General features: G+C 65.1%; 1 protein-coding gene across 1 annotated transcript in view; it reads right to left on the bottom strand.

Annotated features, from left to right (window-relative positions):
- PLEC (plectin) overlaps positions 1–16518 on the bottom strand; it is an 86050-nt gene that overhangs the window by 38107 nt on the left and 31425 nt on the right. The window contains exons 12-31 of the mRNA XM_054167544.1: positions 15479–15572; positions 15248–15402; positions 14230–14560; positions 13571–13648; positions 12874–13035; positions 12470–12574; positions 11737–11832; positions 11525–11650; positions 10782–10934; positions 10116–10270; positions 9539–9665; positions 9261–9444; positions 8719–8876; positions 7959–8137; positions 7354–7492; positions 6114–6470; positions 5467–5550; positions 5223–5327; positions 4951–5049; positions 286–3666 (exon numbers count right to left, since the gene is read on the bottom strand). Of these exons, the coding sequence (XP_054023519.1) occupies positions 286–3666; positions 4951–5049; positions 5223–5327; positions 5467–5550; positions 6114–6470; positions 7354–7492; positions 7959–8137; positions 8719–8876; positions 9261–9444; positions 9539–9665; positions 10116–10270; positions 10782–10934; positions 11525–11650; positions 11737–11832; positions 12470–12574; positions 12874–13035; positions 13571–13648; positions 14230–14560; positions 15248–15402; positions 15479–15572 (6268 nt within the window). The remainder of the gene's footprint in view (positions 1–285; positions 3667–4950; positions 5050–5222; positions 5328–5466; positions 5551–6113; positions 6471–7353; positions 7493–7958; positions 8138–8718; positions 8877–9260; positions 9445–9538; positions 9666–10115; positions 10271–10781; positions 10935–11524; positions 11651–11736; positions 11833–12469; positions 12575–12873; positions 13036–13570; positions 13649–14229; positions 14561–15247; positions 15403–15478; positions 15573–16518) is intronic.

Genomic DNA, 16518 nt, shown 5'->3' on the forward strand with positions numbered 1-16518 from the left:
GTGGTGGGCATCACTGAAGCAGGGGGTGTGAGGTGCTGCTCCAGCACCTCATTGCAGGCTTTGCCTGCTGCTGGCTCTTGACCTTGACCCACACGTTGGTGTCCTGCCCCACAAGCAGTCACTCACCAAGACCCCAGCAGGTGCCAGCAGCCAGCTCCAGCGCTCCAGAACCTGGCCAGCACAGCACCAGCCCCCCATGTACCCAGGACACAGGTTCAGGGCAGCTGGGGTGGGGGAAGTTCTCCTGAGGTCACTGCCACCACCACAGCACCTGCAGTCCAGTACCTCCTCCGCCTTCTGCTGCAGCAGTGCTGCCTCCTGCTTCAGCTTCTCCTTCTCCTGCTCCAGCTCAGTGATGGCCTGCCGCAGCTTCTCAGCATCCTGGTCACTCTGGTGCCGCTGCATCTCCAGTGTCTGCACCAGTGTCATCTTCTCCTGTGTGGACAGCTCGGTTTGGTGCAGCCTCTGGCTGATCTCCTCTGCCTGCTTCTTGAACTTCTTGGCCTCTTCCTCAGCCTTGGCCTGGGCCATGCTCATCTCGGCCACGTGCAGCTTGAGGCGCTCAGCCTCAGCAGTGATCTCCAGCTGCCGCCGGCGCTCAGCCTCCAGTGTCTTCTGGAAGCCCTCGGTCTCCTCAGCCAGGCGCTGCTGCATCTGCTCCTTGTCCTCCTGCAGCCGCTTGGCGTGTTCCTGCGCCAGGTCCTTCTGCTTTTGCAGCATCTCGGCCTCAGCCTTCAGCCGTGTGGCCTCCTGCACCGCTTGCATCTTCTCCTTCAGCATCTTCTCGGCCAGCGCCCGCTGCTGTGCCAGGTCGTCCTCAGCCAGCTGCCGCATGCGGGCAGCCTCCTGTGCCTCCACGCTCAGACGGGCCACCTCCTCCGCCACCTGCTTCATCTTCTCAGCCTCCTCTGCCAAGAACTTCTGCGTGTTGTCCTTGTCCCTGAGGATCAGCGCCTTGTTCTCCTCCTCGATGCGGCTCTTCAGCTTCGCCAGCTCCTCCATCTGCACCCGCACCTTGAAGAGCTCCTCCTCCACCTGCGCCTTCTGCCGGACGGCGTCGGTCACCTCCTCCTTCAGCCGCTGCAGCTCTTCGTCCAGGATGCCCTTCTGGTGGTCAGTCTCATCGAGTTGCAGCTTCACCTTGGTCAGCTCCTGCTCCACCTGCGCCTTCTGCCTCAGTGTTTGCTCGGCAAATTTCTTATGCTTCTCCATCTCAGCATCTGCCAGCTGCTTCTGCCGCAGCGCCGCCTGCTCTGCCTGCGCCCGCTTGGCCGCCTCCAGCTCAGCCTCTTTCCGCAGCTTCTCTGCATCCTCCTGCGCCTGTGCCTTGGCCTGCGCCTCCTCCTCTGCCCGCTGCTTTAGCCTCTCAGCCTCCTCTACGCGCTGCCGTGACAGCCCCGCGTCCTGCTCAGCCTTGCTGCGGGCGAACTCGGCCTCCTCAGCCACCCGCCGTGCCCGCTCAGCCTCCTCACGCAGCCTCTCCAGGAGGCTCTGCTCCTGCTGCCGCGTCTGCAGCAGCTCCTGCTCCTTTTGCTGCACAGCTGCCATGTGGGCCTTCTCCTCCGCCTCGATGCGCTTCTGAGCTGCCTCCCGCGCCAGTTGGATCTGCCGCTCTGACTCTTTCTCTGCCAGCTCCTTCTGCCGCCGGGCCTCCTCCACCATGGCCTTCAGCCGCTCCACCTCCTCCAGGGCCAATCGGCGCTGCCGCCCGGCCTCCTCCTCGGCTGCCAGGATGGCCTGCACTTTCTCCTCGGCCTCCCGCCGCCGGCCCTCCTCCTCTAGCGCCAGTGCTCGCTGCCGCTCGGCCTCGCGCTCTGCCTGCTCACGGCTGCGCTGAACCTCCTCGGCCTCACCACGGATGCGGCCCAGCTCCCGCTCCAGCTCCGTCTTGCCAGCCGAGGCCTTCTCAAAGCTGGCCTTGAGGGCGCGGATCTCCTCCTCCACCTGCCGCCGCTGCCGCAGGGTATCCTCCACCATGGCCTTCTGCCGCTCCAGCTCGCTCTCCGAGGAGCGCTTCAGCTGCGCGATCTTCTCCTCGATGTCCTGCTTGTGCTGGGCTGCCTGCTCCTCCAGCAGCTTGCGCTGGTAGGCCTCATCCTCCGCCAGCCGCCGCAGCCGCTCGTTCTCTGCCTCCTTCTCTTTCAGGGCGATCTCTGCCTCTGCCTTCAGCCGAGAGGCCTCATTGATGGCTGCCAGCTTCTCCTTCAGGATACGCTCGGCCTCGGCCCGCTGCCGGCCGGCCTCCTCTTCTGCCAGCTGCCGCTGCCTCTTGGCCTCCTCAGAGAGGGCACGCAGGCGGGCAGCCTCCTCTGCCAGCTCCCGCAGTTTGCTGGCCTCGGCCTCCAGACGCTGCTTAGACTTCTCACTGCTGGAGCGTGACTCCTCCTCTGTTTTGGCCTTGCTCTCTAGTAGCACCTCCATTTCGGCCCGCAGCTTAGCCAGCTCGTCCTCCACCTCCTTCCTCTTCTGGATGGCCTCGCTCACCTCTGTCTTCAGCCGCGAGAGCTCCTCCTCCAGCAGCAGCCGCTGCTGCTCCCCATTCTCCATCTCAGCCTTCAGCCGGATCAGCTCCTGCTCTGCCGCCAGCCTCTGCTGGGCGGTGCCCTCTGCCAGCTCCCGCTGCTTCTCCAGCTCCTCCTCTGCCAGCTCCTTCTGCCGCAGGGCTGACTCCTCAGCCTTGGCACGCTTGCGAGCCTCCCGCTCTGCGTCCTCCTTCTGCTTCTCGGCCTCCTGCTGCGCCAGCGTCTTCTTGTGGGCCACCTCCTCTGCCTGCAGCCTCAGCCGCAGTGCTTCATTGGCCTTCTGCCGCCAGTGCTCCAGCTCCTTCTCAGCCTCTTCCCTTGACTGCTCAGCCTCCAGCTGCTGCTTCTTCAGGCGTTCGGCCTCCTCCTGCAGCTGGGCCACAGTGTTGTGTTCCTGCTGCAGTGATAGCTCCAGCTGCGCCGTCTTCTCAGCGAAGGAGAGACGCTTGCTCTGCAGCGTGGCCTCAGCGCTGCGCTGGGCCACCTCCTGGGCCACCTGGATCTGCCGCTCCTTCTCGGCCTCCGCCTGCCGCATGCGGCGCTCAGCCTCCTCTGCCTGCAGCCGCAGCTTCTCCAGGTCCGCCACTGCCTTCTGCTTCTCCCGGGCCGCGTCCCGCTCCGCCTGCACCTTGCGCTGCAGCTCCTCCTCAGCCTCCCGCTTCTTCTGGCTCTCCTCCTTCACTTGGCGCCGCAGCCGCTCGGCTTCCTCCTGTGCCTGCCTCTTCTGCCGCTCGGCCTCCTCAGCACGCGCCCGCAGCTCCTGCAGCTCGGTCTCGGCACCCGCCCGCTGCTTCTCAGTGTTCTCCAGCTGCAGGCGGATCAGGCGGATCTCTTCCTCCACCTTCTTGCGGTTGTACTCAGCCTCCTCGATCAGCTTCACCTTGGACTTGATCTGGTGGTCTGAGTTCTGCCGCAGCTGCAACAGCTCCTGCTGGATGTTCTGTTTCTGCTGCTCAGCGTCCACAGCCACCATCTGGCGCCTGGTAACCTCCTCCTGCATGCGGAGCTGCAGCTCCTCTGCCTCTGCCTCTGCCTGCGCTTTGGCTTTGGCGTGGGCCTCGGCCAGCTGCCGCTGCTTCTCCAGCTGGGCCTCCACCTCCGCCAGCCGCTGCCGCTCCTCCTCCTTCAGCTTCTTGGCGGCCTTCTGGAGGGGGAAGAGGGTGCAGAGAGAACAGGAGAGGGGAGAGAGAGACAAATCACAGGGATGCGACCAAGCTGCGGCCTCGGCACGGCCACCGCCACTCAGAGACAGGACGCGGCCTGGAATGGCTCCTGGGCCCTGGGCCCCCTTGCCAGCTGCAGGCAGTGACGCAGCCTCAGGAGCCATGTGGCGCATGGGGGACAGGCATGTGGCCATGTGGCCCAGGCACAGCACAGACAAACGGACAGACAGATGGACAGGAGCGAGGCACAGCACAGGAATGGACCTGGCACTGTGCAGCAGAAGATGGAGCCATCAGAACAGCCCAAAGCCACGGGGATGAGCAGCGTGCAGCCACCATCATGCCCAGTGCCCAACAGCCCAGCCCAGCCGTGGGGCAACGCGGAGTCCGAGCAAGAGGCGCAGCACTGGGAGCCATCACCACAGGGAAACGAGAGATCCAGCACAGGGCGAGCAGGACGGAGGGGAGCAGGTGCCAGGGGGCTGCCAGGGCAATGCCAGCAGAGCTTTCCCTGCTGGGATAGCCCCAGTGACATAGGAGCCATCCCAGCTCCAGCTCAGCTGCCCCAGCTGCTCCCATTCACGCCAGGTGACTCAGTCAGCTGGTGGCATGCCAAAGGGCTGGAACTGAGCATGGCACACACACTGTGAGCAGGGCACCAGCACAAGCAGTGCCATGCAAGTGAGCCCGACCCTGTGCTGTGGGGCTGGGTCCCCTCATGCCCTCGAGGAGTTGAGGCAGATGAAGGAGGGCGAGCAGCACAGGGTGCTCCCAAGGGTGCAGTGGGCAGGGGGAGCATAGGCTGCTGGCAGTGCCAGGGGGTGAGGCAGGGGGCGCTGCAGGGAGGGGGCATGCGCAGAGGATGAGTACCTGGTGCGGGGAGGCCAGAGCCCTCCTGGCTCTAACCCCCCCATTAGCTCCCCACCACCACACACAGCCCCCAACCCCTGCAGAGGCAAAGCTGCTCGACGTCCAGGGCAGAAACCAAGAGTTAGAGAGGGCACCGACACAGAGCCCCAGGCACTGTGCCTGGCATGTGCCCAGGCCATGCTGCCTGTGCCACCTGCATCTGGGAAGTGCCTCCTACTACCAGTCATGCCAGAGCCTGGCAGTGCCAGAGCCAGCTCCGTGTGCCACCCAGAACTGCCCAGGAGTGCCCCCATGCCCAGCACCAGCGTGGCAGCAGGGTTAGAGGGCGTGGGCTAGTGTTAGTGATGGGGGGGCCAGCCCGAGCCGTGCCGCCACCCCACGTGCCACCACTGTACCTCCTCCTGCTCCAGGCGCCGCAGCGTCTCGGTGATGAACTTGATGTACTGGCTGCTGAGCGTGGTCAGCTCGCTGTACCGTGTCCGCAGCTCCACGTACTGCCAGGGGCACAGGGCAGAATCAGCAGAATGCCCACCACACCTGCCACCCGCTGCTTGGCACCACAGCACTGCCAGGGCCACCGTGCCCACCCCTCCAGCAAAGGGCTGCAGCCCCTTGACCCTGGGGAAGGAGCTGCCAGGTGTGCAGGACCCCCCAGGTGCCCCCTCACCTCCTGGATAATGCTGTCGGATGCCGACTGCACCTTGGGCTTCTTGGCCGGAGATGCCACTGGCTCCACCTGTGCCTTGAAGCTGACCAGCTGCAGCTCGTAGTCCTGGGGAGAGGGTCCTCAGCTCAGCAACCACCACCCCACCAGCACCACCCCGTCATTTGGGGCCAGCTGGCACCAGGCCACCTCCTCCCTGGTTCCACAGCCACCCTCCACCCCAAGGAGGCCAGCCCAAGGCAGGCACCTTGATGGCATCGATGTACTGCTTGGCATAACGCTGGCACTCCTCCACCTTCTCCTTGTTGCGCTCACACTCCTCTAGCAGGGCCTGGGGAGAAAGCAGGGACTTGTGGGATGGGGTGGGAGAGATCTCCAAGCTCACAGAGTCCAACCAGTGACCCAGCACTTCCAGGGCACCACCAAACTATGGTCCTCAGCACCACAGCTCCATGGCTTGGAAACCCCTCCAGGGATGGGGACTCCAACACTGCCCTGGGCAGCCTGGGCCAGTTCTGCATAAGCCTCAAGGACAGAAATTGTTCCTCATGGCCAACCTCAACCTCCCCTGGGGCAACTTGAGGCTGCTTCCTCTCGGCCCAATGCTTGGCACAAGAGATCTCAGCCCCACCTGGCTGCAGCCTCCTCTTAGGGACTTGCAGAGAGCCACAAGGTCTCCCCTCAGCCTCCTTTGCTGCAGGCTCCACACCCCCAGGTCCCTTAGCTGATCCTCACAGATTTTCCAGACCCTTCTCCTTCTTCTCCAGACCTCTCACCAGCTTCCTTACCCACCTCTGGACTTGCTCTAGCCCCTCAGATGTGCTCAGATGAGCTCGTGGCCACCCCACCCCAGCCAAGAATGTCCAACATCCCCAGCCCCACTGTGGGCCCCACCTTCTGCTGCAGCAGCTGCTCCCGCACAGCCTTGCTGTCAGTGATGGGCACGGCCTGGATCTGCTCCTGGCGCTGCCTGGCATCGCGGATCCACTGCAGCAGGGCGTCGCAGCTCTCCCGGTAGTAGCCCAGCTGCCGGCCCAGCTGGCCCAGCTCGCGCTGGCGCAGCTCAGTCTGTGCCAGCACCGCATGCCAGCGCTCCAGCAGCTGCTGTGCCCGCTCCCGGTACCGCTCCAGGTCCACGTCACGCTCGCTGTGCCCCCGCACCAGCCGCTCGTTCACCTCCGTGGCCTTGCCCAGGTCGGTCTCCAGCGCACTGAAGAAGGGCTGGTGGCCTTCAGCCTGCGCCCGCAGCCGCTGGGGTGGACGTGGCACGGTCAGCGCTGCCCATGCGGGGCACCCCCAGCCACCCCAGGTCCTCACCAGCCACCCAAGTTACCCCCTGCCACTCCAGCTCCTCACTGACCACTCCAGCTCCTCACCGGCCACCCGGCTCCCCCCCTGCCACTGCAGCTCGTCACCAGCCCCTCCAGCTCCTCACCAACCACCTCAGCTTCTCATCAGTCACTCCAGCTCCTCACTGGCCACCCGGCTCCCCCCCTGCCACTGCAGCTCGTCACCAGCCCCTCCAGCTCCTCACCAACCACCTCAGCTTCTCATCAGTCACTCCAGCTCCTCACCGGCCACCCGGCTCCCCCCCTGCCACTGCAGCTCGTCACCAGCCCCTCCAGCTCCTCACCAACCACCTCAGCTTCTCATCAGTCACTCCAGCTCCTCACTGGCCACCCAGGTCCCCACCTTCCACTGCAGCTCGTCACCAGCCACTCCAGCTCCTCACCAACCACCTCAGATTCTCACCAGCCCCTCCAGCTCCTCACCAACCACCTCAGCTTCTCATCAGTCACTCCAGCTCCTCACTGGCCACCCGGGTCTCCACCTTCCACTGCAGCTCATCACCAGCCCCTCCAGCTCCTCACCAACCACCTCAGCTTCTCATCAGTCACTCCAGCTCCTCACCAACCACCTCAGCTTCTCATCAGTCACTCCAGCTCCTCACTGGCCATCCAGGTCCCCCCCTGCTACTGCAGCTTGTCACCAGCCACCCATGTTACCCCCTGCCACCTCAGCTCCTCACCAGCCATGCCATCTCCTCACCATCCACCCCAGCTCCTCGCTGGCCAGCTCAGCTTCCCACCAGCCACCCTTTCTCCCCACTGGCATGGTGCCACCCCATGGGTACCTTCAGCTCAGCCTTGCTGGCCTCCAGCTCCTGCAGGTCAGCTGGCACCGTCTGCACATCCTTCAGCTGCTCCTCATACTTCCTGAGCATCTCCTCTGCCCCCTGTGTGCTGCGGATCACCAGGTCGATGGTCTTCAGCCTTTGGGGACAGGACATGGCATCAGACATTGTCATGAGGCCACCTCTGGAGTCCTGTGGCCAGTGCTGGGCTCCCCAGCTCAGCAGAGACTGGGAACTATTGGAAAGAGGCCACTGGAGGCTGGGAAGATGCTGAGAAGACTCTGAGGAGGGAAGCTTGAGGGACCTGGGGCTGCTGAGCCTGGACAGGAGAAGACTCAGAGGGAATCTTCTCAGCAACTGCAGGGTGGGGGACAAGAGGCTGGGGCCAGACTCTGGCCAGTGGTGGCCAGGGACAGGCCAGGGGGCAGCAGGCACAAATGGGAAGCCAGGAGGTTCCCTCAGGAGCAAGCTCTTGGCTTGGAGGGTTCAGACAGGAGGGAAGGAGGGAAGGAGGGAAGGAGGGAAGGAGGGAAGGAGGGAAGGAGGGAAGGAGGGAAGGAGGGAAGGAGGGAAGGAGGGAAGGAGGGAAGGAGGTGGAGCCTCACTTCTCCAGGTAGATGCTGGACAGGCTGTAGACTTGCTCCATCTTCTGCAGGGTGAGCTCCAGCTCAGAACGCAGCAGCGGGGCCGAGCCCACCTGCTCAGGCTGTGCCAGCACCTGCTCCGTGCGCTCGCTGACCTTTGCCAGGCTCTTCTTGATGCCCTCCAGCTCCAGGTGGATTTGCTGTGGGCACAGGAGAGGCCCTCACCCCCTGCCCACAGCCACCAGGGTGGGTGGAGAGGCACCAGCCCCATGCTGGGTGCCAACGTCCCTGTTCTGGAAGACCAGGCCTCAGTGCCAATGTCCCATTCTAGGTGCCAATGTCTCTGTCTTAAGTGCTCAGGTCCCTGTACTGAGTGCCTGTTCAGGGTGCCAGTGTCCCTGTTCTGGATGATCAGGTCCCTCGGGTGCCAATGGCCCTGCTCTGGGGGCTGAGGTCCTCCATTCTAGGAACCAGTATGCCTATTCTGGGTGCCAAGATCCCTGTTTTCTGTGCCCAGGTCCCTGCTCTTGGTACCCATGTCCCCATCCTGGATGCTCACATTCCCTTCTGGCTGCACATGTCCCCATCCCTGCTCTGGATGCCCAGGTCCCCATTCTAGGTGCCAACATCCCTTAATTCTAGGTGCCCATGTTCCCACTCTTGAGTGCCCAGGTCCCTGCACTCAGTGCCCATGTCCCCATCCTGGGCACCAATGTCCCAGTTCTAGGTGCCCAGGTCCCCACTTTTGATACCCATGTCCCCCTCCCAGGTGCCTGGGTACCTGCTGCTCGCTCTGGCGCTGGGCACACTCCCGGGCAGGCTCCTTGCCCAGGGGCAGCCGCACCTTGGTGACCGTGCGGCTCTCGCAGCTCTCCAGCTGCAGCCGAATGTCCCTGAGCTGCGAGATGTGGCTGCGGCACAGCGCCTCCTCCTGCTCGCCTGGGGACAGCGCAGGACATCAGCCACGGTGCCGGCCACAGGGACACCCAGGGAACGTCAGCCCCAGTGCAAGCCCCAAGGACACTGCGGCACATCAGCCACAGCCAGGACACCCAAGGGACATAAACCTCTTCCCAGGGACACCCGGAGGCCACCAGCCCCTTCCCCAGCACACCTGGGAGCCATCAGCCATGGACCCAAGGACACCAAGGGACATCAGCCCCTTCCCCAGGGGCACCCAGGGGGACACATCAGCCCCAGTGCCATCCCCGGGGACACCCAGGGGGGCAGGTCAGCCCCATCGCAGGGACACCCAGGGGACATCAGCCCTGCCCTTGGGGACAGCCCAAGCACTGGGCAGGGTGCCAGGCGCAGGGGGGTCACCTTTCTCCTGGGAGCGCAGCAGCTGCTGGTACTTCTGGGTGCAGCTGGCATAGTCGCGCTGCAGCTGCTGGCACTCGCCCGGCTGGAAGCCACCCGCATCCTGGCTGAGCTGCAGGAACTCCTGGTAGTGGGCATCCAGCTCCCGCAGCACCCGCTGGCACTCCTCTGTGGGCAGCGAGCGGAACTGCGGGGCACAGGCAGCTGTCAGACCCCTGCCACTGTGGGACCCCCAGCCCCCCCTGGCAGCGGGTACCCAGCCCCCAGCAGCGGGCACTCACCGTGTGCGGGGTCCAGGCCTGGATCTGCTGGATGTGGCGCCGCAGGCACTGCCAGGCCAGCAGGCACCGCAGGTCCAGGTGCTGCTGCTGCCACAGCTCCAGCAGCTGCTGGTGGGAGGCCTCCAGCCTGGGCAGGGGGCAGCAGGAGGGGGTGAGGGGTGGCACCCCCTAGCAGTGTGGGGAGATGAGGATGGGGGCAAGGGATAAAGAGGGGAAGGAGACCCCTTGGCACTGTGGGGACACCATAGCAAAGAGGGGAGCTGAGGACACGGAGGGTGGCACCAGCTGGGCACACTGGGGTGGCACCCTGGGGCTGCCATAGGGCTGGGGGGCACTCTGGGGTGCACAGGAGCTGGAGGTAACCCCATGGGTGATGCAGGTCTGGGGGGCACCCTGTGGGTACTGTGGGTCTGGGGTCACCTCATAGGTCTCAGGGTCACCCTGCGGGTCTGGGGTTTGCACCATGGGTATGGGGGTCACCCTATAGATCTAGAGCCACCCTATGAGTCTGGGGTGACCCTGTGAGTGGTGTGGGTCTGGGGCTCACCCCATGGGTGCTGCAGGTCTGGGGTCTCACCTGCGCACGGCCTCCAGCGCCTCGGGGTTCGGAGGGGGCAGCAGGAAGCAGACAGAAGGCACCAGAGCCTCGCTGCCCCCCGCGCCCTGCACCCGCCAGCGGTGCCCCTGTGCCTGGCTCAGCAGGGCACAGGCATCACCCTTGTGCACCGTGATCTGCAGGGGCATCACAGGGTCACCTCTCTGCCAGCAGTGCCCCCCTGTGCCTGCCAGAGCCCCCAGTACTCCCCAAAGTCCCCCTGTGACTCCAATGCCCTCCAGTGCCCCTCCCATGCCCCCAGAGCTTCTCAGTCTCCACCCAGAGCCCCCCCACTGTCCCCTCAGTGCCCTGCAGAGCCCCCAAACGCCCTCCAGAGTCCTGCAGCAGCCTCCAGTTCCCTGTCAGAGCCTCTTGATGCCCTGCCAGTGCCTCCCAGAGCCCCCCAATGCCCTGCCAGTGCCCTCCAGAGCCCCCCAATGCCCTGCCAGTGCCCCCCAATGCCCTGCCAGTGCCTCCCAGAGCCCCCCAATGCCCTGCCAGTGCCCTCCAGAGCCCTCCAATGCCCTGCCAGTGCCTCCCAGAGCCCCCCAATGCCCTGCCAGTGCCCTGCCAGTGCCCTCCAATGCCCTGCCAGTGCCTCCCAGAGCCCCCCAATGCCCTGCCAGTGCCCCCCAGAGCCTCCCTGACCTCCATCTGTTTGTAGTCACAGACAGCCTGCAGGGGGGGCCGGCCCTGCAGGGGGGTGTCAGGGCTGCGTGGCTTCAGCTGAATGATGCCCTGGGCACGGCGGGCAAGGGCCCCCAGCTGCACCCCCAGCTCTGCCAGCTGCTCCTTCTGTTCCTGTGGGCACCGGAAGGTCAGAGGGCAACCCCATGGGTTGGGGGAGCCCCATGGCAAGGGTTGGAGGAGGCAACAGGGATGAGGGTGGGCATGAGGGGTCACCTCAATGGGTAGAAGGGGTCCCATGGAAGGGGAGAGGGCTGGGGAGGGAGCAACAGGGGTCAGGGAGCACAGGGGTGACCCTGGGGTGGAGTGGAGTTGGGGGTCTCCTGTGAAGGGGCTGCAGTAGGACTGGAGGGGGGTTGCAATAATTCTGGGCATCCTGAGCCATGGTGGGGGTCCTCATGGTGCAGTCCTGCAGCAGTGGGGTACAGTAGGACTTGGGGTCCCTCGGGGTCTGCAGTGGGTTTGGGGGTTCAGTGACTCTGAGGGTCACCCTGGGGGTCCACAGTGGGGCTAGGGGTCCCCTGGGGGTCTGCAGTGGAACTGGTTGTGACCCTGGGGGGTGCTGCAGCGGGGCTGGGGATTCCCAGGGGGGTCCAGAGTAGTTCTTGGGATGACCCTGGGGCTCTGGCATGGGTCTGGAGATGCAGTGGGTCTGGGGGTGACTGTAGGGACCCGCAGCAGATGTGGGGTGTGGGGGTACCCACGGTGCAGTCCTGCAGCAGGTCCTCCAGGCGGGTGACGGTGACACCGCGGTCACAGGAGAACTTCCTCCTCATGGTCTCCTCCGTCCTGCGCAGCAGCTCCTGCGTCTCCTGCACCTCGGTGAAGAACTGTGGGGACACAGGGGTTGGCACCGACCCCAGCGCTTGGCACCGACCCCACCCTGCCCTGCTTGGCTGCGCCCGGCGGTGCCCACCTGGAAGTAGGCGCCGTTCTCCTTCAGGTGCCGCTCGATGCAGCAGCAGAGTTGCAGCATCCAGCTCCACTGCGTCTGCAGCGCTGCCAGGAATGCCTGCGGGCACAGGCGTGGGCACTGGCACCGGCACCGATACTGCCAGTGGCACTGCCAATGCCACCAGCACGGCCAGTGGCATCAGCGACAGCACCACCAGTGCAAACAGCACTAGCCCCTGGCACTGCCGATGCCCCTGGCAACACCAACGGCACCACCAGTGGCAGTGGCAATGGCACCAGCACCACTGCCAGCACAACCAGCACTGCCAGTGCCAACACCACTGGCACCCAGCACTGACACTAGCAACGCTAATGGCAGCACCAATGGCAATGGCAATGGCACCAACAACCCCAGCACTGCCGATGCCAATGACGCCGGCGCTGGCACCAGCCAGCTCCCAACCCAGCACTGGCAGCTGCCTGCACTGCCACAGCCCCACGGCAGTGACTCACACCAGTGCCCTGCTGTGCCCGCTGCCCCACACCAGTGCCTCACAAGAGTGCCCCACAGGAGCGCCCCACAGTGCCCACTGCCCCATACCTGTGACCCACACCAGTGCTCTGCTGTGCCCACTGCTCCATAAGCTGTGCCTCCTGGAATGACCCAGTGCCCAGCACCCCACACCCCATCCCCATGACTGGCTATGCCCTGGCCTCCCAGCCCCTCCAGCCCCCTCAGTGCCCGCAGTGCCCACCTCCAGTGTCTGCCTGCCAGGGTGCTCCTCCCGCAGCAGCTTCTCGCCGGTGCTCTGCAGCTCCTGTACCCGCCGCTCCCGCTGCTCCAGCTCCCGCATCAGCGCCTGGCACCGAGGGCAACACCTCAGGCACTGGCACTGCCACCAGCACCAGCCCCTCACCAGCAATGTCAGCAGAGGAGGAGACACCCACCCCAGCTCTGAGGTAATGGAGATGGGGGCACAGCTGGCATGGAGGGCACGCCCACAAGGAGGGAGTGACACGGTGACACGGTGGCATGGTGCCACAGCTGTGGGGGCACCTCCAAACCCTGTGTCCCCCATCCAGCCCAGAGGGATGGGGAGGGTTCAGGGTGGCAGGCGCCAGGCCAGCAGCAGGCACAGGGTACCAGGCTGCCCCATACCGAGTAGCTGTCCTTCTTGGCTGCCATGTTGGGGTTGTGGTGGCTCCAGTCGAAGGTCACCTCCTCCTCCTCACGCTCGCTCAGCCACAGCAGCTCCTTGGTGGCCGCACTGACGAAGCTCTGCAGGCTCTCCAGGTGCCGCAGCCGTGACTTGGACGAGGTCTGAGGTGGGCACAGGGGGCACTGAGCCCGTGCCCTCTGCCCCACTGTGTCCCACATCTGGCTCATCATCACCCTCCTCCCCCACCATCCTCCTCCCCCATCACCCTCCTCCCCCGCCACCCTCCTCCCCCATCACCCTCCTCCCCCATCACCCTCCTCCCCCACCATCCTCCTCCCCCATCACCCTCCTCCCCCGCCACCCTCCTCCCCCACCATCCTCCTCCCCCGCCACCCTCCTCCCCCGCCACCCTCCTCCCCCATCACCCTCCTCCCCCACCACCCTCCTCCCCCACCATCCTCCTCCCCCACCATCCTCCTCCCCACATTGCTCCACATCCCCCACACATATCTGCCCCCCATCATCATCATCTCCCCATGTCCTGCTCCCCAAACATCACCTCCTGTCCTCTCCATCGCCAACCAGTTGCCCCTCATTACCCCCTGCTGCCCCCATTGCCCACTCCACTGCTTCCCCCTGCCCCTCAATGCTGCCCATGCCCCCCATGACCCCTGGTGCCCCTCAATGCCCCCTCACCAGCAGCTTCCCATACTGCAGCTCGAGTTTGCCCAGGCACTCCCGGTAGGCACCACGGGAGCCAGGGGAGAGCTGGGCCTGGGGCAACGCAAGAGTGAGTGTGGTGACCCCCACTCAGCCCTGGGGACACCCCCAACCCCATGGAGACACCCAGAGACCTCTGGAGCCCTCTAGCAGTGGCTCTGGGAAGGGACCCTCATTCAAAGGACCTCCAAGAGCCCCCCAAAAGTGGTCTTGGGCACTCCCCCCCACTAAGAGCATGGACAGGGGACTTAAAGGGTACAGGGGGCATTGGGTTGTAGGGCATGGGGATCGTGGGGTATGAGGGGGCATAGGGGACATGATGGGCACAGGGGATATAGTGGGTGCTGGGATTTGGTGGGGCATGGAGGGCACAGGGGACAGGATGGGCACAGGTTACATGGGGAACAAGAGGGGCATGGGGGTATTAGGATCTTGTGGAGCATGGGGTGCACAGTGGACATGGTGGGCAGAAGGAGCTTGGGGGACACGGGGAGTAGCAGGGACATTGGTACCTTGTGGGGCACAGGGGGCATGAAGGGCATGGTGGGCACAAGGAGTACAGGGGAGATCAGGGAAGCAAGAGGGACACAGTGGGAACAGGTCCGTGCCCAGCGTCACCCCACAGCGATGCCCACCTCGTCGGCCCGTGCCCGGTCGATCTTGGCACGGAACTCCTCGATGGACTGGTGCAGGCCACGGTGGCTGCCCAGCTGCGCCTCCACAGTGGGCAGGTCCATGCCCCACTCGGCCGCTGCCAGGCGCCGCTGGTTGTCCTCCACCCAGGCCAGCAGGTCCTGCAGGTAGCGCAGCGTCGCCTCCTCCAGCTCTGCCCTCGGCCGCTGGGGCACCGCCGCCGTCGTCGTCACCGTGCTCACCACCGGCACCGCCGCGGGCACCGCGCCGGACTTGAGCCGCAGGTTGTACTCGGTGCGGATGGCCACCAGGCGCTCGTGCAGGCGGTACACCCTGCGGGGGCACGGGTGGGCATGGGCTCAGCAGGGCCACCGGGGACTCGGGAGGCACAGGAAGCCAGGACGTGGAGGGTATGGAGGGCATGGGGAGCACGGCAGACACAGAGGGCACAAAGGATGTAGTGGACACAGGGGGATGTGGTAGGCACAAGGGACGTGACAGGTGGAGGGAGAATGGTGGGCACAGGGGGCACTGGGAGCATAGAGGATGTGGGGGGCTTAGGAGACATAGGAGACAGGGCACAGAAGGCATGGCAAAGTTGAGGGGCATGGTGGGCACACAGAACATAAGGGCACAAGGGATGTGGAGGGCATTGGGTGTGGGCACAAGTGCCAGGGTGTCTGTCACAAGTGTGGATGAGTTTAAGGTGGGTGCAAGGTGGGTGAGGTGCACATGGGTGGGTGCAGGTGGTTTCAGGGCAGGCATAGGGTGAGCAGATGGGCACAACAGGCAGACACTGTTGGTACAGCTGCTCGCCCTGTGGGCACAGGTGGGTACAGAGTGAGTACAGAGCAAATTCAGAGTGGGTAGCAGGTAGGCAGAGGGTGGCAGGGGGGCACGCACCGGCAGTACATCTGCTCGCCCTGCGAGTGCAGGTGGGTATAGGGTGGGCAGAAGGTGGGCAGAGGGCAAGTACAGGGTGGGTAGAGGGCAGGCAGAGGGTGTCAGGGGGGCACGCACCGGCGGTACATCTGCTCGCCCTGCGGGTGCCGCCCATCCTTCAGGGTCTGGACGTCGTTGAAGAGCAGCCGGATCATGCCATCCGCCTTGTCCAGGTCCCGCTCCAGCTCTGCTGCCCGCTGTGCCGCCTTGCCCGCCGCCAGCAGCCGCACGTCCTGCACGGGGGCATGGTCAGGGCACGGAGCGTGGCACAGATGGGCACACCTTTCCCCACAGTGCCCCCACACTCACAGCCTGGAGCAGGGCATCGGCCTGGTTGAGCTGCTCCTCGCACAGCCCCGACTCCATCTGCAGCTTGGTGACCACGCGCTGCAGCCGCTCCAGCCTGCGGGCACAGCGTGGGCACGGCGTTGGCACACGAGCACCAACCCTGGCTACATGGCTCAGCTCCTGCTACCTGGGATGCCAACCCCATCCATGGCATGGATCCTACCCCATGCCGATGCCATCCATCCGTGGCACAGGTGCTGTGCCCTGGGGGCACTCATCCCAGTGATGCACGGCATGAACCCAGCCCCCTGGGGTGTCAACCCCATCCATGGCACAGCTCCTGCCCCACAGGGCACACATTCCAGCCTTGGGACCCAGCTGGGCCTCTGTGCCAGCCCAGATCCTGTATGCTCATGGCATAGATCCCATCCCTGCCGGGCACAGATCCTGCCCGTGCACAGCCCTGATCCCACCAAGCCCAAATCCCACCGCAGCCTGGCACCGTGCCCGTCCCTGTACAGCACAGATCCTGTACACTCCCATTCCCTGAGCCACCCTGACCCCGCCCAGCCTGGCACCAATCCCATTCCCTACACATCCCTGACTCCGCCCAGCCTGGCACCAATCCCATTCCCTACACATCCCTGACCCCGCCCAGCCTCGCACCAATCCCATTCCCTACACATCCCTGACTCCGCCCAGCCTGGCACCAATCCCATTCCCTACACATCCCTGACTCCGCCCAGCCTCGCACCAATCCCATTCCCTACACATCCCTGATCCCGCCCCGCTCCCTCCCCAGATTCATCCTGCCCCTACCACCCCAGAGCTCGGTGCCAGCCCAGACCCGATCCTGCCCATCCCATTCCTGTCCGACTCCCTTTCCCATTCCACTCCTCGCCCCATTCCCATTCCCACCCCGCTCCCCCCAGCGCCGTGTCGAGCCTTGCCCAGCCGTGCCGGTCGGTGCCGCGCTGGCGTCCCGGAGCCGCTGACTCACGGCCCCAGTGGTTCCGCGGGCAGGGCCGGGGGGAGGCCGAGACACCCCACCCAGCCCAGCC

Source organism: Dryobates pubescens, chromosome 14 (assembly GCF_014839835.1).
Source record: "Dryobates pubescens isolate bDryPub1 chromosome 14, bDryPub1.pri, whole genome shotgun sequence".
In the NCBI taxonomy this organism is placed as follows: domain Eukaryota; kingdom Metazoa; phylum Chordata; class Aves; order Piciformes; family Picidae; genus Dryobates; species Dryobates pubescens.